The following is a 24,822-nucleotide window of genomic DNA, read 5'->3' as shown; positions in this document are numbered from 1 at the left end:
TGCCCCACAGAAGGGTGGTGGTTAACCATGTTTGACTCAAGAGCAGACCCACTGAAATTAATGAACCTTGCTAAAGAAATTAATCTCCGTGGGTCTGTTCTGAGAAAAAACTTGGCTGACTACAATCCTAAATTGCATTTCTCAAGTACACACAAATATGACAGACACACAGGAGCTGGCTGTTGTTTACAATATGTGCAAAACTGAGCCACCAAAGGATGCCAGCATTCAGAGGCGCCAACTTGAGTAAAATTGGGGGGGGGGGCTAGGTAAGCCCCACCCTACATAATCACGCAGAAGATGTGGCATATGCACACCATTTGAATGGCAATGCCCAGCAACTTTTGGGGGGCGACTCGACCCCCTCAAATATTTGGGGGGGGGCTCTGAAGGGCCCTCAGCCCCTAGGACTTTGCTCTTATGCCTGAATTCATCCAGCAGTTGTGCGCAGTATTAAAAAATGTAAACGAGATCTTCGGTTTTCTTTTTTGGTTTATTGATTTTCAGTTACAGAAGCATTTGACACATTCACGGAGAGAAAAGATACGATCAACAACAGGTTGGAGTACAGAGCCATCACAAAACCAAAAAGGGGAAAATATAACAGAAGCAATCGCAGATCCTCGTTCCAGCAGGGCTTGCCCGTGGCTCCAGAGCACGAGGCCAGCTTCGCCTTCCTGCCCCCGGCGCGGCCTGGGAGGCGAAGAAAACAGCCCGAGCGGAGCCCGGCCCTCTCGCTCCGACGCCAGGCGTTGTGTTTACACGGGAGGAAAGCCCGCTAAGGCTTTTTTGCACGCCCAAGCAACCTCTCCGTCCCTTGACACGCCGCTCCTGCCTGAAGCAGCAGCCAGCGCGGCCCTCCCACCCGGCCACTCCTCTGCCGCCGCGTGTCCCCGCCTCCCCTGGCGGCCCCCTCGTTTCCTGCTGCTGGCGGAGGCCGAGGGAGAAGGTGGCGGTGGAGGCGGTGGACGGAGGACAAGAAGCGCCCCGCAGCCGGAGCGAGCCTCGTCCGCGGAGGAAGCGCAGCAGCGCCGCCGCCCCCACCACCTCCTCCTCCCGCTTTCCTTCCGTGTGTGTGTGTGTGTTTGTGTGCATTTGCTCCACCGCCGCCCCCTTCCTCCTCCTCCGCTTCCCTTTGCAGCCCCTTCGCGTCTCTTCCTCCCCGCAGCCCGGGACAATAGAAGCAAGGGAGATGTCCTCCTCCGGCGGCGGCGGCGGCGGCGGCGGCCACCAGCACAGCCAGAGCCGCGCCATTCCCACCCGGACGGTGCTCATCAACGACTCCTCGCAGCTACCTCATGACTATTGCACCACGCCCGGGGGGACGCTGTTCTCCACCACGCCCGGAGGTAACATCAGAGCAGTAATAATAATCAGCCTCATCATCTTGATGCACACGGGCCTTGCCGAGAGCTGTCCGTTGTGCATTTGCTCGCGGGCATTGCAAAAGGGGGCGCGGGCGCCCTGTAGGTCGGGGTGGAGGGAGGAAGAAAGGGAGACGTCGCAGGGGCGCCAGCGAGCATGGCCAGCCAGGCTTTAAAAAGGGGGACGAGGCCTCCAGAGGCGAGGCCGTCAATCATAAATGTAGCGGCGGGGTGGGCGTGTAATTTTCTCTCTCTCCCCCCCACCCTTAATAAGATTGAGGAGGAAGTTGGGAAGCTAAGTCGCTGAGTCTCCAGGCCATATGCTGGAAGCCCCCTTCGGTGGGCCTTGCTCTGCCCGGGTCTGCAGGGCGCCCGCAAGAAAGACGCGTGTTGGCGCGCGCCCCGACGCATGGCGGCGAGGTGGTTCTCTTTCCCCCTCGTTGCTCGAAAGGGGAAGCTGCTTTGGTGTACAAAGCATGGTGGGGAAGGGGGAGTTTGCCCCCAGAGCTAACGGGGAGGCTCTTCCCTCTCTCCCTGTCTCCCCGCCCCTCTTCCCGTCGTTAGTTTGCCTTGCCGCTTTTCTGGGCCGACCCGGTTCTAGCTAGGCCGCGCTCCCGGTGCGCGGGGCTGCTGGCGGCGAGTTATTTGTAAACAAGGCCCAGGAGCCTGGAGGAAAAAGCCCGTGACGGTTGCACAATAGCAGGGGAGGAGCCCCGAGGCGGGCGGGGGATTTCTCCGACAGCTGCAGCCCCTGCAGGGAGACGGAGCGCCGGCTCCGCCGAGGGGTCGGCCAGCCTCCCAAGACAGGGGGAGATCGAGGGATCCCGACCAAAAGAAAGGATAACCCTTTTGCAGAGCTACCGGGGATACGGATTGTGCCAGCCACGTTTTGCACAAGCCTCCTCTGTTCAGGCCTGTCCCTGGGAATTCAGCCTGCTGCTGCTTTCCTGAATGACTTTGTTTTAAAATTTAAAAGGCTCGGGCGCCAGAGCCCCTTGCGATCTTGTATGTTTTAAGAGGCATAAAGGGTCTCTGCCACTCCTGCGTGGCCCTATAGTAAAATAAACTCCTTTGCTCCACCCTGAATAATTTACAAATGCTGTATTCTGTGGCGTTTTACATGCATTGAATACTGTACTGGCAGAACGAAGGTATGAAGGCAAGGCAAGCAAGATTCCTCATTTTACTGGTTGAGAGCTGGTTTGAGATTATGTACAGAACAGAGCAGGGTTTCTCTCACTCCCCTCCCCCCACCCCTAGCTGGGTAGGCATTGCACTTTTCCTGGTTCACAGCCCAAAGCTCATTGCTGAAAAATGTGGAAGTAGGTCCTGCATTCTGAGCTGTTTCTTTCTGAAAGACAAGACGAAAACAATGTCTAGGGCTTGGAACCTGCTGCTTCTCTGTAGCCTAGACATTAGGACTTGGCCTGAAGCTTAGTTTAGTTTCCAGCCACTTAAAAAGGCAGGCATTAGCAGCTTTGTCCACCTTTTTTTCATTATGCTTGAAATGCTGAATTGCAAATTATGGTGGCATGTGGCTTTCATGGCATTAGAATCATTGCAGCTAACAAAGTTGGATCTGGACCTCAAAAGCAGGTGACACAATAAATCTTTCAAGTCCTTAAGCCTTAAAGTTTAAGGTGTCAAAATGTTCTTCATAAACTAAATGGTGACACTGTTCCAAATCCATACCATTGTTCTCTTCCCAATTTATCCTTCATGCCTGCCTTTGGCTGCTATTCATGTCATGCACACATGCTACTTTGATTTGTGCATACATAGGCATTATAGATTGTGGGCCCCCTAAACCCTAGAAATTGATAAATGGTAGGATTTTGATGATTTGGGATGTGAAGGGAGAAACGGAAACTGCAGAGGAATTCCTGGGCTAGTCTATGCAAAACTACCTGGCCAATCTAGGGCTATTAAGAAACCATTGAGGGCCATTAGCAATGCAAGACAACTGTCCTTCTCCCCCTTGCCCTCAGGTGTGAACAGAGACAGGGGTTTGGAAGGTTGCCAGGGTAACTGTGTGTTTGGGATGTCAGGAAAAGGGAGTCTTGGTAGCAAGGGGTTCTGGGAAGGAGGAGGAGGAAGAGAGATTGGAATCCATCTTTGGGCAGGCTGGCTGCAAAGCTGACAGGGAGAGATGTCTTGCACTCCAGGACTGCACTTCTCTGGTGTACAAGCCTCTCTTGAAATGACTGTGCAGTGAGATCTGTACTCCCTCCATGCAGAATGAAGGTGAATAAACCATCTTTCTTAAAGCTACAACAGTCCATTATGTCTCAATTCTCCAAAGGAACACAGACCCTGGGAGAGTGCCTGGAACCCCATGGGCTTTTGCCACCAATTGGCAGAGAAAGGGGGAGGCACCCAACTTTTATAACACAGAATTGCAGCCTTTCCTGCTACCCACTTTGGTGAGTCCTGGCAGGCTTGTAGGTTTAAAAAAGGTGCTTAATTTTACCTTTGCATGCAGCTAAAATTGTGCCTCTTTGGAACGGGGCTACCTGTGAGCCTTCAGAAGGCCTTCTTAAGGAGTTGCAGCTTTCCTTTTTTCAATAGTAGATTTCCCTCATGAACTCATTGCTTCCTGTGTATTCTGCTTTTCCTCTTTTAATCTAATCATTCCAAATTACTCGTGATTTTGGGCAGTACTCATCTGTTTCTTTGACACATGGTAATTTGCTGTCCTGTGTGTCTGCGAAGGCTGCCTGCTGAATGAAGGTAATAAGAAGGGGTGTTATGCATATAACAGTGGTGGGAACCTCATCTCAACCCCCTTCACAGCAGCCTTCTAGAAGCCACATTCCTCTGGTTGGCAAGGCCAGAGGTGAAAGTGTGTGGAGCAAATAATGTAAATTTTACCACTGTACTAGTTTCAACATGCACTCATCCTCCCCCCAGGCAAGCAAGAAGCATTATCAGAACTCAAGGGCACATTCCTGCAAGGCAAAAATGAGGGTGCCAAGTGGGGGTTGCTATGAGGAGAGCCCCAGAAGCTAAGTAGAGAGGCGTAGGGGGCTGCATCTGCGCTCCTGACCTGAGGTTTCCCATCCCTGGCATAGAAAGTTTCAGATTTCAATTATTTTATTCTGTTTTGATCCAAATTTGCTGTGATTGGGGATTTAACTAATTAAAATCAGTGACACGTTCATACACTTCCCTAAAATAGCCTTTAATATTCTACACTTGGAACAAAATGTCCTCCAGTGATTAATTCAGTTATAATGGTAAGATTTTATTTGTGCACACGTAGAGCTCATGCAGATGAAGGGAGATCATATATAACATTACTGTTCTCTAAAACAGGTTTGGGGACCTTCTGTCCCTCCAGATGTTGCTGAACCACAACTCCCATCATACCTGGCCATTGGCCATGCTGGCTGGGGTTGATGGGAGTTGTAGTTCAAAACATCTGGAGCGTACCGAGTTGGGTAAGGCTGCACTAGATTCTAGTGCCTGCTGGTTTGGAGGATTTCTGTAAGAAAAATTGGGCTAGGTTTTCCTTGCTCTGTTCCAGCAAGATAACTTCCATTCTTGAGTAAAAGTGCATACTTGGGGTCACTTGTCTATAAAGACGTAAGAAATCCATACAAATACAATATTTGTCATTTTAAAATTCTTTACTGGACAAGGGGGTTCTTTCCGTCCTTTTTTTTTTAAGGTAAGCCATGCTAAACTGGTCGACCTACCCCCATCTTACTGAATCTGCCTAGGTCATTCCTACACTGAAATAATCATGAAAAAGGACAGCGCCTGCAGATCAAGCTGGCCTGACTGCAATTTGGTTTTGAAAACAATGTTAGGTGCATGATACTATGATTCTACGATCTCCAAACATTCATATTTTCATTCTTGGAACCCGGGGGCCTTGTTTTGCTAGGCCACTTCTACTGTTCCAGGAATTGGAGCAAAATAGCAAGCATCCGAAACTGAATATTACTCCTGAGTGTAGCTGTAGATGTGTAAAGGAGAAGGAACTTAGAAGGACAAAGTATCAGCTTGCTTCTTAGGAGTGCCAGCAGTCTTGAGGAACTGAGAAGAGGCAAAAAACACAGAAATTTAGCAACATTTGGATTGGTTCCCCAGCTTATACAGAGTTTCTTCTGTTTTGTTAGAAGACAAATTCCATGCTCATTCTGATTTTGTTTTGTTTCGTTTGAAAGCACTGAGTGTGCCTTGCTACCTGCCATGGACACTGGAACGTTGCCCAGGTCAACAACGGGGGGTGGGGTGAGGATTAGATGGGTTCCAGGAGCAAAGAGACATGAATGTTCAAGTATTAACACTTCTGCTGAAACCTGCCTTGAAAAGCGACCTCTCAGCAGGCCTCTTAGGAGCCTTGTGGGCTGAAAACTTTGAAACCACAGTGTATGTGTCCGTCCGTCCCCCCAATTCAGGCAAGTCGCCTGCTTATTTTCCAAGAACTGAATAATATTGCCACTAGATAATCACAATTGTAATAAAAATCAATATAAACCATTTCCAATAGCATTTCTAGCTTTCTGCTTTGGAGAGGCAATGACTGTTCCTTGTGCCAGTAGTTTTTTTCTCCCCCCCCCCCCCCACATATGTAGCTGCTAAGAAGACCTTTAATTTATAATCACTACAGGCAATCCTTGCTCAGTGATAATAGGCCTCACCACCCTGTTTTCAAGTTCAAGGGAGAATGTAGTCTTCGGGCTCATTATTCCCTCTGGATTAAAGCTGCAAAACACAAGATATGTGTGCAAATACTTCTTAGTTTCAGACTGCTGCGTTGCTTGAGGCGGTCAAGATCAAGGGCCCAGAGTTCCGAGACTGTTCAGGCGCAGAGATAAACTGATAAGCTAGCACATAAAAATAAACTTTGTGTGCATGTTTGGGGTGAGAGGTAGGCTACAGTATCAGAATGGTTCTTGTTGACCTCAGTTCCCCTGAGCTTGTAGTCTTGTGTTTGTTCTGTTGTTCAAACACGAAGAGGGGCTTTTCTTTTGGTACAGGATACAAAGTATTTTTGTTGCCAAGTAGCCCGCCCATGGGTGAGACATTTGAAATGAACAATGAAAACGGGGGCAAAATTGCATTATGCTGCTTTTTTGGGATCTCGGATTGGCATGGTGGAATAAGTGAGCTGGCAGATTTGGCTAGGAAAACCCTTACATTGCAATACCACATTGCAAACGAGCTGTTCATCTCTCTCACAGTATTATTGCTTTTCTTGGACCATAGTGGGGTAGGGTATTTTACCCCTGTACTTTATTTTACTTATTCAAAGCTACAGTTTACACATACTGTGTATATCAAGTTTGAGTTTCATAAAGCCACCACACTGGGGGGGGGGGAGTTTATGGAGTATAACTTCAGTTCATTTATGGGTAGAATTTAACAGCTTCTTTTTCAATAGTATTTCCAAGTGATCAGCTATTCTAATACGTGCTTCTAACCCCCAGCTTGCACCTCTTAGTTTCAAATGCCTTTGCTTACTTTCCTTTTTGTATCTGTATTTTAATGAGGTTAATGACCAGAAAAATGACTGTGAAACTCGCCCTCTTCCTCAGTGTCAACCGCAGCATCTGTTGGTTGTATTGCTGTCAGCAGAGAACATAACAGAACCCACAGAGCTGCCTATTAGCCGGCCCTTCTCCTTCCAGTAGACTTTTTGGACAAGTTATGCTTCTAAATTCCATCACTTGCAGTGCCTTCACATATAATGATGACTGTTATGCAGATGTTAAGCTACTACTTGAACTCAGTGGTACCTTTTCCAAGATAAATGTGATTGAAGTGTTGGATTGCAAGACTGAGCTGGCTCAGCTAGCAACTTTGGAAGGGAATACCTTTCGGCAACAGAATAGACATCTTCATGGAAGTTACTGGAAGGCTGATACCGTATTTTTCGTCCCATAGGATGCTCCGTCCCATAGGACGCACCTAAATTTTTTTGGGGGGGGGGAAGTAAAGGAAATTTCCCCCCTTTATTTCCCCCCCCAAACCAGGTCGGGGAACAGCGGGGTGGCGGTGCTGCGCCTCCCCGCTGTCCCCCGAGCTTGTGGGGCTGGCCGATGTCTGCCCAAAGCGCGGGGCGCTCTGCTTCAGGGCATCTTGCGCGCCGGGCGGCAGGCTGCTATCCGCAGCGTGGGAAGCCCTGCAGGAACTCCCACGGGCTCCCCAGGCTTGCTGATAGCTTCCTGAAGCCTGGAGAGTGAGAGGGGTCAGTGCGCACCAACCCCTCTCACTCTCCAAGCTTCAGCGAAAGCCTGTATTCGCCCCGTAGGACGCACACACATTTCCCCTTCATTTTTGGAGGGGAAAAAGTGTGTCCTATAGGGCGAAAAATACGGTATATCTCCTGGCCATGCTTTTGCCTGCCCCTACTACTTCTTCAAGGGACGCGGGTGGCGCTGTGGGTTAAACCACAGAGCCTAGGACTTGCCAGTCAGAAGGTTGGCTGTTCGAATCCCCGCAACGGGGTGAGCTCCCGTTGCTTGGTCCCTGCTCCTGCAAACCTAGCAGTTCGAAAGCACGTCAAAGTGCAAGTAGATAAATAGGTACCGCTCCGGCGGGAAGGTAAACGACATTTCCGTGCACTGCTCTGGTTCGTCAGAATCTGCTTAGTCATGCTGGCCACACGACCTGGAAGCTGTACGCCGGCTCCCTCAGCCAATAAAGTGAGATGAGCGCCGCAACCCCAGAGCCGGCCATGACTGGACCTAATGGTCAGGGGTCCCTTTACCTTTACCTTTACTCCTTCTTCAGCAGAGAAACCTCTGAGCTCAAGTCCAGCAATTGGAACAAAATGTATAAATTGCCTAATTTTTCTTGTAATTCTTTATACTTGCTGTGCTTTTCCTCTTGCAGAAATGGGGAGTTTTGGGTTCTGATTTATTGTAAGCTGGTTTTAGAATAAATACTGCAGAGTAAAAAAAATGGGAGAGCTGCAGAAAAAAGGCTACCAAGCAGAGAGAATAGGTTCCTGGGAATGTGCTAAATGTCGACAGCAACAGGTGGTTGCTGGAAACCTCAAGTGCCTTCTTTCTAGGTTCTTAAACTGAAACGACTTACACGTTTCCAGTATTTTCTCCTCTTAAAAAGCTGTTAGGATTTTGTGTGTGTTATTTTAATCTTGTAAATAGGTCTGCAAAAGTTGCTATCCCTCAAGCCTTGATCCTGTGTCCTATATTTAAATACTCACCTTTAGTCAGTTTTGTAGCATTTGTGACCTGAAGGAAAGGTTGGCAGTGCGAGGAACAATTCTTGTCTGGTTTACAAAAGTTTCCTTTGCTGTTCCTTTAGAAATATTGCTTACCTTTTACAGCCGATTTGGCCGAGTGGTTGTTTACAAGCCTGGGTTGTTCAGTTTCTGTATTACCTCTGCATCCTAGGAATGTGCACAAACGGTGCTGTTATAAGGGTTTCACTCTCCTAATCTTAGTGGAGCATGATTCATCGTAAGGGAGGAAGCAGTTGCTTACCTGTGTTGGGCCCAAGCCACAGTAAAAGACACAGTTTGGTTGTTTGTAGTACTTCTGCAGCCACTCAAGCCATTTTGTTTACTGACTGCAAAAGGAAACTGGAGGCTCAGGTGTATAGCTCCACAAAAACAAAGCAACCCTAATGGGAGGGATGGTCAGATCACAGGAATTTAGCCAAATGATGAAGATGGGATTTAAGAAGTGTGACCAGATATGGAGAGTGGGTGGGTTGGAATAGAAGTGTGTTCCATGTGCTTCCCTGCCTCCCTGTTAAGTTTTTAAAAGTCTCCTCCTGTTTCTGAAGTGTTCAGCCTTGCCTCACTTTTCTCCCTTTTGCATACAGAGATGGAATTAATTCCAGACTGGTGCCTCTAGGGTTTCATTCAAACCAAACAACCAGATAACTGCTGTTTAAACTATACAGTACTGCTGTTCAGATTACAGCTCTGCTCTTACTGTGAAATGAAGCAGAGTTCATAATATTGCCTTCCGAAAGGAGCTCTGTGGTGACAGAGAAGAACAGCTTGTTTGGTTGGCCACGAGCATTTCCTGTAAATATACAGTCACCAGAGTTTTGTTGTTATGTGACATGTTGTCAGAGACAGTGTTAGAAACTGGGATAGAAAAGCTAGGAGCCAAATGGCTTCCGGGACCTGGGTTGTGGGCGCCAAAACAGAATGTTTGGTCGCCACTTTGGGGGAGGGGCTATTTATTCTTTTGATAAGCATGAATTAATACGTAATTCACATGACACATTGTTATTATCACATTTTTAGCAGACATGGTTAATGCATGTTTAATTTGGTGTTTACAATGAAAATATTGGTACTATACTTCGGTTTTCAAAACACTCTACTCTTTATTGTTAAACTCCTTAGTATATTATCTATCTTTGAGTGTCAACCAGATGCAAAAAATAGCAGCTAGACTTTTTGAATTGCTCACAAATGGAGCAAAATGCGTCTGGCACCCTGCTAATTTCAAACCCTGGTCAGAGACACAAACGTCTCTGTTTTCTCCTTGTATTCATAGAATTGTAGAGTTGGAAGGGACCCTGAGGATCATCTAGTCCAACTGCCTGCAGTGCAGTAATATTCAGCTGTCCTATTTGGGGATCAAACCTGCGACCTTTGTGCTATCAGCACCATGCTCTAACCAACTAAGCTAGCCAGGCATCTCAGATTAGAACATGAACCCTGCTGGATTTGAGACCAAAGTCTATGGAGTCCAGCGTGCTGTTTCTCTCAGTGGTCGATGTCTGAAACTATCAAGAAACCATAGGCAGGGCATTAAAGCAAGTCTCTTCCCCTGTTGTGTTGCCCTCGGCACCTGGTATTCCAAGGCGCATTGCCTCCCAGCATCCCTTCCTGTTGAACTGATGTGAAAACCACATGCACCTTTAACAGGACTGCAGGGAAGCAGCATGAAGAGTCCCCATCTATATCTACATGCTACACGTGTAGTCAGATGTGTCATCTTTAGAATATATAGATGAGAAAACTGGTTTTCATCTCTCCTAGGAAATTGACACCCATGCATCATAGTCAGTGAATGCTGTTTCTTTTAAAAGAAAATAAAGAGCCATACCCACTCAGCATGAAAATGGCAGTCTATTGATTCTACTTGCAGTACAGTTCTGAGTCTGTCCACTCAGATTTAAGCCCTAGTTCGTTCAATGGTAGGGTTCCCATATTTCAAAAAGTAAAAACTAGGCTAGCCCGAAAGTTGTTGAGCTTTCTTTAGATGAACCCCCGAGTTGTTTTACAATAAACATGATTTTTCGATTGAAATGCCTAAGATCTAGAACAAAGCACTACCTTTCAGAAATCCCCGCACCCCGACGTCAATTCTGGATGTATGGCAGCCCTATTCATTGGGATTTATTCCCTTGTAAATAAGTTTATTATTTGCAGCAAATTAATTAGCAAACGGATGAGCTTACTATAGATTCCGGCATATAAGACGACTTTTTAACCCTGGAAAATCCTCTAAAAAGTCGGGGGTCATCTTATATGCCGGGTATGGGTTCGCTGGGCAGCGACAGTGGGCGGCAGGCTCCGCACCAGGAGGAAGCTGCCCAGCAATGCCAAGCCGGCTTAGCATCGCTGGGCAGCTTCACCGGGCAGCTTCCTCCCGGCGCGGAGCCCGCTGCCCAGCGAAGCTGTCGCGTATAAGACTGGGCGTATAAGTCAACCCCCCAAATTGGCAGCTGCCAATTTTGGGGGTCTTATACACCCAGTTGCCTAATATGCAGGAATCTATGGTATATAAAGACTTGGGCCTTACTTGAGTTATTATATGAGTATTGTTTGTAACCTCATCTATTGGAAAATGATTCTGATAGGCCAATTATCTTCTTCCTCCGCCCCCAGGTACCCGAATCATCTATGACCGCAAGTTTCTGTTAGATCGCCGGAATTCTCCCATGGCTCAGACTCCTCCTTGCCACCTTCCAAATATCCCAGGAGTTACCAGCCCTGGTACAATGACTGAGGATTCCAAAGTGGAAGTAAACAATCTGAACAATCATGACGGGAAGCCTATAATTGGTAAGAGCATGGCACATTTTGTTGTATAACTTTTCCATGATCGACTTTTAGGGTTTTGTAAAGTTTTGCTTCAAAATCATGTCACTTCTTTCCTCAGTGCAGCATATATCTTTTTATTTCAAAGTTGTGGGATATAGTGCTTTTCTTTGTCTTTAAGGAGCCTCTGCATATGGAGCGCAGACTCAGTGAACTGTTGCACTGATCCTGTGTGGGTTGCTCGTATGCTGAATTATCCCCCTTAGGCTATTAAAAACTCTGTAAAAGCGTAAGTTGATTGACAAACAGGAAACTGCCTCCTGTTCTGTCATAACTATTTAACACTGGTGAATTACCTGAAGGTTGTCTTGGATTTTGGATGGTGTGGTGAAAATTCAAGTCCAGATGTATGAGGTTGTAGGTCACACAATCCCCACTTCCTGACGCGATCTCTACCTCCCCACACCCGTGTGGTTTTGATAACATAACTTGCTCACATAGACTATCTGGAGCATGAAATATCCATTAGGAGAGCTAGATTTCAAGCCATCCATTAGGACTATTGGCTGCAAGCATATATTTAGGCTAAATGGGAGTTGGACAGCAAACCTATAGTGGGGAAAATGATGCCAGTGGCATCTGGCATGCATTTTAATACATGATTTGACTGGTCCCAAACATGAGTTATTGGTATTTGTATTTAAATAGGGGAATAAATGTGTAGATTTTGTGGTGTACAGGCCTATGATCATCAGGAAGATAGTGATCAAGTTCACTCCAGAAACATAAATATAGAGCATGCTATACGTATGTACTGTATACTGTATTTTCCCATGTATGAGACGCCCCCTATTTTGGGGGACCCAGTTTCAGAAAATGGGAGGAGATGGCACAGAGTTGTTGAGCTTTTTTTCCACCTCTTGTCTGTCCCCTCGCCGGCAGACGCTACCAATTGTCTGCACACTTGCCGCAACATCAGTCAATCAACAGCACCCATTGACATAGCAACCAGAAAAACGCACAATAGTTGCTGACAGCCACGGCAGCAACCAATCTAATGCCCACCCTATACACTACCCATGTATAAGACGACCCCCATTTCAAGCATGATTTTTACATGAAAAAAAAGTTGTCTTATACATGGAAAAGTACAGTATATACTTAAAGTTATGCCCCCTGCTTCAGTGATGATAACAATAATTAACACAAAATCAGATCAAACAAACTGGTAAACAGCAGACATCTAAAAATAGGACAGCAGAAACAAAGAATAAAAAGCAACTTGGCTGACTAGTCTTGGGAAATAGAAAGGTCTTCACTTGGCGCCTGGAAAAGGGATTGTCAAACTGCAGCCCTCCTGAAGTTGTTGGACTACAACTTTCATCATCCATGATCATTGGCTATGGTAGCTAAGGTTCATGGGATGGAAATTGGAGCCAAGATAAAAATTAAAAAGGAGGGTTTGACCACCAATCACAAAAGAGAAACACACGTTATTTCAAGCCGGGGGGGGGGGGGATAAAAGAATGTAAGTGATACGCTTTTTTATTTTTTGCAATGAATGGACTAAAACAAATAGTATTCCCCATCCCTGGGAGAAAAGCCTTGTAAAGTTAAGGCAACTTTAGGCCTACTATACGTTGATGGACTACAACTCCCATCAGCCTCTGCCAGCATGGCCAGTGGTTAGTTGTGGTCCAGAAACGTCCACAGGGCCACATTTTCCTCATCGCTTCATTAGAATGAAGTAGCACAATCTTGAGGATGTAGAATAAATTGTACCACTTCAGTATACAAAAAGTATATACAGACTTGTATGGATTGTTGGTTTTTTTTGTATTTTTTAAATACTCTCTCTTTCTCTCTGTGTGTGTAAATAAAAGTGACAAAATGTGGAGTTTTGCTCCACATTATGAATTTTATACATGCATATATAAACACCAGCAGCTGCATACTCTTATCTGGAAACGATTCCAGACCAATCCTTTCTGCTGTGCTGTTTTCCTACTTAGAAGGAATTTTGTTTTATTTTTTAATGCACTCATGCACGCGTGTGCACCCCACAACGACAATCTGAACAGCACACACCCCTGTCTCCTATATGTATTAATGAGGCCTGCCTCAAATGTCATGGAGGGCTGACAGAGAAACTCACCGTGCCTCTTAGGAGGACACCTAAAACTGTACATGTGTGATGCTTCCTCAACCCACCCCATACTGACTTGCGTCCTCTTGTCCTTCAACCAGGTGATGATGCTCAGTTTGAGATGGACATCTGATCTTCCATGAGGGGCAACCATGGGGAGACAGCAACTCCTGATCACCTGTGCACATCTGATTTGGCCAACAGGATCAACAACTGAAGGGTGGAAGAAGAAGAAGCTGTTTTCCACTGGAATCTTCACTTCAGCTTTTGAAGTGCCAAAGGATAAGAGGACTATTTACCCCACTCCCCTCGATTCCCATTAGCCATGCAATGCTTCACCCCTCCTCCTTTGCTCTCCCCCCCCCCACTTTTTGTTTTTAACCCTTTCATATCCCTGGTTTGTGACTGAATGGAAACCCATGATAAATTTATAGAGCTAAGGAGTGTCCCTTGGCTTCTCGCACTTTAGAGACAACTTCTCAAATCATGCACACGCGAGAACTTGGCTTCCATCAGCATTTGGATAATTATTGCAAACCACAACAACACCACAAAAAGGGGCCACGGAAGGGGTGGATATATGCTTGAAGGGACACAACACTGCCGTTGTTCTCCTCTCCCTTAACTGCTGTCAATTTAATCCCATTTGGTAACCTGTTTCTGTGTATCTTTCATTGGTGTGTGCAGTGCACTCACTCGGATTCTTCCGCATCTCCTTACTAATTAGTATATCTCGGCACTTGGTGGGGTTCTGTCTTGTACAAGGGCTTTGCTGTGACGCCTTTCCAAATTATAAGTTCCCATCCTGTTCCGAAGAACAGGTGGGAAACCTAGAAAGAGCCACAACTCAAATCATGCCTATTTCCTCCTAGTGCCTGCTAGAAACTCCCCATTTCAAAAAAACAACCCTTCTCTCTTCAGCTTCCTAATTTGAACCCATCAGTGTTAAAGGAGAACCACATTTCGTTCTGACTTAATACCATACTTGATGGTCCTCTGGACTGTTTGTCTTCAAGTCTACACTTCCCATTTTTGCTGCTGTTAACATCTGCCGGAATGTTTCCAAGTCTACTATTGTGCCAAAAGGATTCATTGAAACACCCTGGCTGTGCTTGACTAGAATAGGCTTCGCAAGAGTCTAGTGCTCTTGCATAAGCTTGGGACACCCTAAGATTTACTTACTGGGCTGTTGAAATATGCCATTCTGATTTCATGATGTGTGACTTGGGGTGGCGGGCAATCAAAAAGTTAGTAAGCCTATTGGAGCAAAACCACCCAGCTGTCATCCTGTTCACCCATCTTCTTGCACATTTCCTGAATTCACACATTACTAAATTAGCTGGGTGAGCAAGGTACCCTTTAGTTGCTGATGGCCTCACTTCATTCGATTCTTATGGGTGAACTGCTTGCCTGGACTTGAAAGGCAGAGAGCCCACTCATCATGGGAATTATAAGGCAGTCAGGCTACTTTGTGAGAGTGGATGAGTTCATGCCTTGGTTGTGGTGCTAGCTGATAACTTGAACTGTGTAAAAATGCATCTCCCTAAGGCTGCAATATTTTGTCACGTTTAATTGGCTAGATCGATCCATTAAAACCAATTTTCTCGAGTAAAACAAACCTTTTTTAATCTGACTATTTTTAGTGTGAGTACCTAGCAGAACCTACATGCAGGTAGCCAAAGAGACATAACAGGAAGGAATGTTTTGAATATGATGCTGCTTATGAAACATGGCGTGCATCATATGCCAGGTATGTTAAGTTTCCCTCCCTGCAAACAATTTTTATTAATATGCACAGCTGGTAGGTTGATTTACATCACATTCCTGTGCATGTTTACTTGGAAGTAAGTCGGGCTTGGAACACACAAAAAGCGTGTTCAAGAAGACAGCTGCTAAAGTTCCTTTGCTTAGATGTCTGCCTTCTCCCAGGTACTAAGCGGTTGATGGTCGGAGCGGTTCATATGGTATCATCAGTGCTTTTTTTCTGGGGGGACGACGACGCAGGTGAACGCATACCCCTAAACATTTTGTGAATCTAAGTTTGGCCTCATTGAGGGGCAGTATTTCAATATGAGTAGGAAAATGAGAGTACCCCTAAACATTTTTTTAAAGAAAAAAAAAACACTGGGTATCAGTATGCCGTGGCGGCCTCTTTTTCCTGGGGCAGGATCTCATCCTGCTCTGGTAGTGTTTGCAAATGGGATGAATGGATCGTATGGTCCACAGTGGATGTCACAGTGTGATGTGGCAATTTCCCCCAAAGGATTTCATTCGGTTGTAGCTTGGTAGTTGTAGCACGGTACCCCAGCCTCAGGGAAAGTGGCAGCCACGCTATACTTGTAACTTCTGAATCGGTCCTGGGAGTTAAGCTAAACACAAATGAATAGGCATTGGTAACAGAGAAAACTTCCAACACATGAACTCATCCCTTGGAATAGAATTCTGCCCCAACATCTCTTCTATAAATTGGCAAAGATCTTTTCTTGTGATTTAAAAGGGAGGGTTTAGTAACTTTTTTTTTCTTTTTTGCCTGCACTAAAATGTGAATATAGGAGCAAAATTGCTTTGTAACTGTTGATCTCTCAGGAATAGGCTCTGCTTGCAATGTTTCTGGAGAAGGCAACACTGCCCCTTAAAAGTGGTGGTGGTGCAAAAGTGAACTAAGCTGTGATAAGCAGAGGGGATGCTCTTTAGCCGCGTTGCAAAACTTCCTGATTTTGCTTTGTTTTTGGTCAGGGTAGTTCTGAAGTGCACTATTAAGTCCAGCCCAGAGTCAGGGCACAGTTGAATTTCCATCCTTCCTCTTGCATAATTGCCAGCAGTTGTTTCTGGAACCTCGTCGGCTTTTCTGTTGATGAGGCAGAACAGAGACCGTTTGCTCTGCAGTGCTGACAGTAGTGGAACTCGGATTTGTCTGTGACCTAAGCCAATTTAGGCTGCAGTCGTAACCCCATTTACCTGGGAGTGAGCCCTGTTGAATTCAGTAGGACTTAACTTCAGGGTTGACATTGTTAGGAATATGCTGTTAATTGGTGAGATGGAGGAGAAGGGCTGTACTTCAGGTGTTGCTGACAGCCACTTTTCTAATAGTATTTTTCAGAAACTCTCTTGGACTAAAGGAATGGCTTCAAACTTGCACACTCTCCCAAATCTCCAAGGGGTTACATATTACGAAAGACATTTGGTAGTACCATTCCTTCCACCTCATAACAGAAAGTATATCTCTTAGCATGAAATGCATCAGGGCTTTCTATGTGTCACAATCAGTTTAGTTGTTGTTGCTGCTGCTGTTGCCTCTGTGATCTTTTGGACAAATATAAGGAAAGAAAGGCTATTTGAATAGTTCAGTGTAGGTAATCACATTTCTCTTTCTTGTTCTGCAGCAAGTTTCCAGCAGATCTCCAGGCAAGTCTCTTTGTGCCTCAATTCCCCACTTGTTAAGATGGGGACAATAGACTCCTACCTCACAGTGTTGTTGTGAGGATAAATTGGTAGATATTTGTAAGGCACTCCCCCCAAAAAACCAACCCCGGGCATGAGTGCCACAAAGAAACCAATAAATCTTACATTTATTTTAATACCCAGCCAGGTGATTCAGTCATGGCCATGAAAGAAGAAAGGTTGATAGCATCTCCTGGATTATTTCTCTATGGCGAACAACTTAGTTTTTAAGAGAGCATCATTTTGATGGAACAATGGTTGAAGGGCCAGCAACAGTTGCTCTGAGATTTGAATGGGCTAAGGGCTCCTTGGTGCCTTTCCTCGGCAGAGGCTATGCCGGAGGTTTATCCCCCTTGTGCATTTCAGTTGCCCAGTCCCTTTTTGCCTGTGTCTTGGCCTGCCCAGGGGAGTGAGTAGCTAAGCTGCCCAAGGAGAGAACTCTTTCTGGGGAGATGGCAGAAAGCCCTTTGCCTGTGACTCTGCTCCATGCTGAAGAAAAGGGCTGAGATAACACAGCATAAGGATTGGGGGAGCTATATGAAAGGGCCCTGGGCTGCCAGCTGCGCCCATCACTTCTCTAGCATACAGCAGTGCTGAGCCGAGCCAACTGAACACTAAGCCTACACAGCAGCCTTTATAGTTCTGGCTGTGTAGTTTGAAGGAGGAGGGAGAGTCCTTTAAACGCCTGTGCAATTGCAGTTCTCTGTACAGTCTTCTTGCTGCATCCTGTGCTTCCAAGTGGTTCTCCGGTTTATGCAAGAGATCAAACCGATTCCCCATCAGGTTATAAGTTGTGTTGACTGAACAATCACAAATACATATTCAGTGGCTTGCCATTTTAAGACGATAGAGCACACAGGCACTCCGAACATGCCCTTTCCCATTACTATTAATCCTGATTCCAAGATACTAAGATGGAAAGTTGCACTTTTTTAAAAACAACAACAACAGTGCAGTTTTCTGCAACTGCCCTGAGGAATGGTGTTTAACCCTCGGCAGTCACTTAAAATTATGTTTGCTGCTGGCTTTTATGCTGTAATGATGTTACTTGAAAGATTTCTACTTGATGGCTGAGTGAGTAAAAAGTTAACAAAAAAGAACCCGACAGCAAGTTAGTATTTTTACCCCCACAAACTCAAAACTGCAATTTCTTATATTGTGTCTTCCTCACAATGTCACCACTAAAGCTATATGGTGGGTGTTTGGATTTCATTTTATCTTGCTTTTTAAAAGCGTCTTTGGCTGGCTGAGACTCCCAAGTGCTGCTGTGACAACTCTGATCTATACCAGTCATTTTAGATTACCAGGGCTGCAATATTTAGTCTATCAATCTTTAGATTAACAGGGCTGCAATATTTAGTCTATCAAACATTTTGGTCAGCAGAAAAAATGAACAGTAGATTGAAAAAATAAACTTTAATACAAGTACTTCTACAAATTGCAGTGAAAACACCCATTTTAGAGCCGCCCCTCCATTTGTGAGAGAAAATGGGTAATATATCTTTTAGGGCAATGTTACCCTTTATTTGGCATGGTGGTTTTTTTTTTTAAGCTATTGTATATGCAAATACATGCAGTTTTAATTAGTTACCTGACTAAAACTTAACTATCAGCTAAGATTTATTTCATCACTTGACAGCCTTATTGATCAGTCTATATTAGCTTGTCTTTATGCACACTAGTATGTGATGAGTCAGGGATGGCCAATGTCTGTATTCTGTGGCTGTTCTGGAGGCCAGAAATGTGTTTTGCCTCCCAAACTGGATGGCCAGGCAGATTCCATAATAAATGGTGCAATCTTGCAGCAAAGGGACATCACAGTTGTGTTTGAGCCAAAGAGAGTTGTAGCATGAACCGTATCTCTTGCTTACCCCACTTGCAAACATTCCCCCCCCCATCCCATTAGTGCTGAAATTGTAGGATACTTTTTACTATGCCTTTGATTAAAGTACATTAGGGCCACTAGCTAATACAGTATTGGAAGATTGGGAATTATGAGGCTACCCTGGAAGAAGGAATATAGCTGCCCTTATCGCCTAGTGTAGTAAGGAAGCAAATTGTGGCTTCAAACATTGCGGCATTATGAAGGCACATCTGATGTGGGGCAGGGGGAACCACCACTGAAAAAGAAACCCAATGACATGGCACAGTGGTATATGATTTTGGGGCATGTTGCCAGAAATACCTAGATAACATGCGTTTTGGGTGTGCCTTCATTCTGAGATAACCGAGAACATGTACAAAACACCATGCAAAAAAAGATATGGTAAATGTAGTGCATACATTGGCTGAAACCTGTGGTTGGAGTAGGCAGTTTTCTGCTTCAACTTGGCTTCTAAACTCCCAGCTTTCTGACATAACTGCCGCTGAAAGGAAAACGTGCCAGGAGGCCTGAGCCTCTACTATGCCTTATGTTTCCAATACCCTTCCTTACCTATACAAGAGTATTCAAGCTCCAACACCTGGCTGCCCTTGTTTCTACATTAAATCTTGCATCGTGAGTTTCTTGTTGCAATAACAAGTCAGATCCCAGGTTTTCAAAGAGCACTTTTGTTGGCCCTTAGCTAAAATTGGACATTTGGGCTTGCGATACCTGTAAGAACCCTTACAGCCCTCAAGAATTGTGACTTTAGTAAGCCTTTCGTTCCTACCCCTTTGTATTTGGGAACCATAGCTGGCTCTCGCAACCAAGGGTTTGGTGCAGATGAGTCGAGTGGAGTAGAAAGATTGGGAACCGAGTCAGTATTTCATTTTAAACGGGGATGATTGTGATGGTCTGGAATCAGGAGTCTTATCAGGAATATGTAGTTACACTTTTGCTTAATTTCCCCCATGATAAGTATCCTGATAGGTAGCTCACCGACTCATACAGATCACCAGTTTTTGTGACATAGACTAGAATTGAAGATACTCAAGTACTTCTACTGTGACTTACTTCTGTTGTATTAGTAACACCTTTAGCGTACTGAACTAACAGCAACATAATGGAGGCTTAAATGTGGCCTTGGAATCTGTTCTGTGTTATGCTGGAGTACCACGTTTATTGACTTTGAACAGAAACCACATTTGGAAAAGTTGGCCAAATTGGTGGTGGAGTTCTGCGTACTGTCACCAAAGATCACTAGCACAGCGTTGTATCAAGTTGTACAAGTATTTCCACCAATGAAAAATGTTTCCAGACCCCAATTAAAAATCACAGTCACTATTACTTTAAGAGTCACATTCTATGGTATTTGGTTGTGTACATAGGATGTAAGTTGCCGGTGGGATTTGCCATTGTAAATCAACTAAGGCACTGCTAGTTTCCTTAAGAGACCCATGGAAGGTTTGAGATTTCACATCAGTAGGCCATTTCTTGTCCTAGATCCCTTCAAGCAACCAGCACCAATTTCACACCGGGGAGTGACATTCTAATGTCAGCCTTGGGTTCCTGCTGCCATTGTAGCTCTGATACTTCTCTTTGCAATTTCTGGTGCCTCTCAACCATTGATGATACTGTCCTTGAAATTTCAATAGATTGTTTTATTTCCACTAGTATAGTTAGCCATTGATTATATTCAGTATTTCACTTTGGGTCTCAGGACTGTGCTAAAGCATTCTGGAGTAGTTTTCTAGTTGGGATATTTTGGTGTCAAAGATGAAGAGATGTTTCACTCCTTTTTTTTTTCATTTGTGCTAATTTTATTTCTCTCTAAATGTATTTGGCTGATTGATGTAGCAATGAGTTTTAACTCAGTTTTTCTTTCTCTCTTTGGGCTGGGAGAATAGTCCCTTCTGCATTTCCGTAATTGTTCATAATGGTAAAAGAGTTCATATAGGAAACCTTGATAAGCATTTTGAGAAGTAAACTTCGTTTATGCCCCTGCGACGTTCTGTGAACTGAACTTGATTGCAACAGTTCATAAAATGGATTTACAGAAATTAGCTGCTCCTTATGCACATTCTGTGTGGCAATGATCTGCTTGCCTTTTTCTTTTCTTTTTGTCTCCTTCATCCTGACGTTATGCTGCACAGAAAGCTTGAGAGGTTGAAAGATTGGCTTTTGATAGTCATCAGCAAAATTGGGTAACTGTGGAAAATTATAAATCTATTGTGTGGAGAAAGGGTGAGTGCAAAAAATAAATATGTATATGTATGTGGGTGGATGCTTATACACACACACAAATATATATAAATATATATATAGATATATATATGAATTTTTAGAGAAATAATGAACTGTGTTGATGCTTTTAATGCAGGGAGAAATTTTACTTAGGGCTGATCATAGGGAATATCTGGTTTAGCAGAGCATACATTTCACAAAACCAGCTTTACAACATCCAAGGATAATTTATCTTGATCCCAAAATGGAAATGCAGCAGGAACCAGGTATAAAAATATGTGTGCGAGTCAAATAAGATGTGAAAGATTTCATCAGCATCTTGGTCTGTGTTTACATCAAGAACACAACAGGACTTCCCTTCCTCCTCTTGCAATCTCCCTCTCTCATGTCAATCTGCATCTCTGCAGGATGGTAATCCAGTGTGCCTTTCTTCACCTTGGACAGGAGAAGAATTATTAACATTTGTGGGGCAGCTTGTTTTCTGGGTTTTTGTGGCCTCCTCGGGAAAAGTGTGGAGGCTGCTGCCAATAAAATTACTGAATGTCTCTGACACATTTTTTTTTTAAAAAAAAATTGGTTATACCTATCTCCTTCCTGTTTACTGAACACGTCCTTCCTCACCCTCCATATTCTGTCTTTGTCTAAATGTAATCCTGGTTTAAAAGAAAACAGAAGTCGTCTGAACAATCTTTCGGCTACTTCTGTACAAATCTGGTTTTTACTGAAACAGGTGTTTAGGGAAAACACTCTCACCAATGGTTGCTGTTACCATGAGATCAATAAAGATCTTGATTATATCAAGCTGCAGTGTTGCGTATTTTTCCATATTGAATCAGTAAGAAAACGTGGGGTTGAGGATAGCAAAAGCCAGAGCTGAGCACATTTCTCCTTGAAGAAATAAAACTCGATAGAAATACAGAATAATGGACAATAGCTGGATTTGTAGTGAATTATTATATAGCATATAATAATTACCAAGAGACCTTCAACATCCATCATTTTGTTGATCATCATAAAGACCTCGCTAGATAGGCTGACGTTACCTGTAACTATTGTGTTACAACTGGTAGTACTGAATAATGAAATATGCCATTCACTTTGAGAACCTGTTTTTTCCCCAACTGATGGGAGAAGAATACCAGTAATCAATGGCTTGTATTTTCTTGTGAACCTACATCTGGATCAGAACATTTAGATCTTGTTTTAGGAGGAAGTCCATCCCTATTCACCAAAACAAAGACATCTCCATCATTGTTGCCATAAAAGTTTGCTCCTTTATTCCCGTTTCTTCTTTCAGGAACATGAGGGTGATTTCCTGCATAATTTTTACCTATCAAGAGTAACAATATAGATAAATTTTAATGCTGATTTATTGAACAAGACACCCTGCTCTTACATGGAGTTCCCAGTGGTCTCTCAAATTAGTGGTCAGGCCCACACTCTATTAGCTTCAGAATGTAATAACTTCTGGTACCCACAGTCCATACACCAGCTCCCAGTTACAATATTTACAGTCTACTGAATGTTAAACATATGGCATTGGAGTGATGCTCTTACTTGGCTACAGCCATTCATAAGCAGAAACTTTCCAATGAAAAGTGTTACCCAGGGCCAGCCTTTCAATTAGAGAAGTGTGATACCTGCCTCAAAAGTATGAGTCTTGCAAAAACTAGCGGACTAATGAACAGCAGCTGGCTGCCTCTCAATACTGACACCCTCAAATTTAGCTTCATGAAGCCCTGGGATTCTGAGGAAGTGGGGAATGCAGTGCAAAAGTCCTGCTGTTGCCTGACTGGGATTGGGAAGGAGATGCAAGGAAACCAGTGGTGCTGGGGTGGGATGTCCAGGTTGGGAAGAGGAGAAGGGTGTGGTTCACAGAGCTGTCTTCTAGAGAGGACACAGGGTGGTTTGCTTTATGTACGTTTTGGGAACTTGTTTTCAGTTTAGCTCCATTCCACCTGCAACAGAATGTTGCAATGCATCCCCCACCTAGTGCAGGTGGGCTTTTCTCTTGGGCTTTAACCACCCTGGAGCAAGAACTTGATAGTCATGTTGAGCTGAGGGCTCTGAGAAGTGGTGAGAAAGTTCTCTGGAAAGCATAAGGACAGTATTCCCTTTCTTCACTTCCCTACTCTGCGCAAACCTTCCACTGTAGTGCTACATATTGCTAGCTCTGAGCCCAAGCTGCTTATTGCCAAATAGTGGCGAGCATAGTGGGGAGGTTTCTGCAAAAAGGGACTGTGTCCTTTTTCATTCGCTTCCTCCAGGCCTCCCCTTGATGGGAATGATATGTAAGCTACTCTGAACTCCTTAGAGAAGGTATAAATGTAGCACAGTGAAGTACAGTGGTACCTCAGGTTAAGTACATAATTTGTTCCGAAGGTCCATTCTGTTTTTAACCTGAAGCACCACTTTAGCTAACGGGGCCTCCCACGGCCGCCATGCTGCCGGAGCACGATTTCTGCTCTCATCCTGAAGCAAAGTTCTTAACCCGAGGTACTATTTCTGGGTTAGTGGAGTCTGTAACCTGAAGCATATGTAACTCGAGGTACCACTGTATTAAACTGAGCTTCATCCAGTTTCTTCCAAAATCGGTGGGTGCTTCTTTTGACTTACTTGCCAGCATGTAGGTACGGTATTTTTTGTTGGCTGGAATTCCTCTTTCAATGGGGGAGAACAGGCCCTCATGGTAGAAGGCATAGTATTGCTTGGGGGTATACAACTGAGGAGCTCCTGCCTATCTCAAAATTCACATTGAAGTCCACTCTTTCATGGAACTCCAGTTATTTCAAGTTCAGTAACCGAGAGTTCCAGAGTTTATTGTTGTGCCTTTGCCTCTTGGTGACTTTTGGGGTCTCCTGCATAACATATTGGCAGTGGGTATGCTGGGCCGTTATCTTGCCTTGGTAATGGGACTGGATTAGATCCAACAAACTGAAGCTCAAACCAGATAAAGACTGAGCCACTGTTAGTGGGCAGTTCCATAGACTGGATGGGTGAAAGGTTTGCCTGCTCTTGGTCACATGAATCACAATCGAAGGAATAAGGCAAAATGCAGCGAGCAGCAGCAATTGGCTCAAACCCCCACCCATGTACAGTATATGAGAAATCTTGATGTCCTGTGTTGACAGATGAAAGTTGGAACGCTGCTTATTTTGGGACTTGGATGTGGGCATCAGCAGGATGATATCACCTATGCTGATTTTGCACCTCAGTCCCCAGCTATTAACTAGGAAACTTTCAAGGAAAGTGTCTGCGTGGCTAACAGTGAACTTCCACATTTGGCATGTTGTCAGAGGAGAAAAAGCCCTTCAAATGATGCTTCCTGTGCTTTGGCATGTTTTCTACTGCACTGAACTGAGAGCACATCCTGTGTGGTCTCAACTTGAGCGTGCCCTTGCCAAACTCAGTGTAGCAGCTCCTGCTTTAGTTATACTGCTTACTCTCTTAAGTAAAATACAACAGGAACAGGTGCTTGTGGAGTGTGGGGGGGGGGAGATAAAAGGAGAGGTGAAAGAGAGAGACCCATCCTCACCTTAATTCACCCCTGCCCTTCACCTGGCCAGGTGGGCACCATCACCTGCCTTGTCCAACTCCTTCCCAAGGACTTACGCCCAGTCAAGATGATGGCATTTGCTTACTATATGGTGGCACTTTTGGGGAAGGGTGCCCCACTACAGGCTCACCATGGGGGGGACACAACTTGAATAAAGTGGGGGGGAGGTGAGCCCCGCCCTGTGTAATTGATTACATGATGCATGCACACTATTTGAATGGCGAT

At 44.8% G+C, this 24,822-nt stretch overlaps 1 protein-coding gene across 1 annotated transcript; it reads left to right on the top strand.

Annotated features, from left to right (window-relative positions):
• The first annotated feature begins 749 nt into the window (after positions 1-749).
• EIF4EBP2 (eukaryotic translation initiation factor 4E binding protein 2) lies at positions 750-21,842 on the top strand. The gene is made up of 3 exons (XM_083503275.1): positions 750-1,349; positions 11,197-11,373; positions 13,597-21,842. The coding sequence occupies exons 1-3, from the start codon at positions 1,193-1,195 to the stop codon at positions 13,626-13,628; spliced, it is 366 nt and encodes a 121-aa protein (XP_083359401.1). The 5' UTR covers positions 750-1,192; the 3' UTR covers positions 13,629-21,842.
• The last annotated feature ends 2,980 nt before the right edge of the window (positions 21,843-24,822 follow it).

The sequence above is a fragment of the Podarcis liolepis genome, assembly GCF_965112155.1.
Source record: "Podarcis liolepis genome assembly, chromosome: 5".
Classification (NCBI taxonomy): domain Eukaryota; kingdom Metazoa; phylum Chordata; class Lepidosauria; order Squamata; family Lacertidae; genus Podarcis; species Podarcis liolepis.
This window is presented reverse-complemented; position numbering and strand designations above follow the sequence as displayed.

Excerpts from the sequence above, each read along its gene's own strand:
- EIF4EBP2 (XM_083503275.1), top strand. The coding sequence starts at position 1,193 with ATGTCCTCCTCCGGCGGCGGCGGCGGCGGCGGCGGCCACCAGCACAGC. Across the intron at positions 1,350-11,196 it reads GTTCTCCACCACGCCCGGAG|GTACCCGAATCATCTATGAC; the intron begins GTAACATCAGAG and ends CTCCGCCCCCAG. Across the intron at positions 11,374-13,596 it reads TGACGGGAAGCCTATAATTG|GTGATGATGCTCAGTTTGAG; the intron begins GTAAGAGCATGG and ends TCCTTCAACCAG.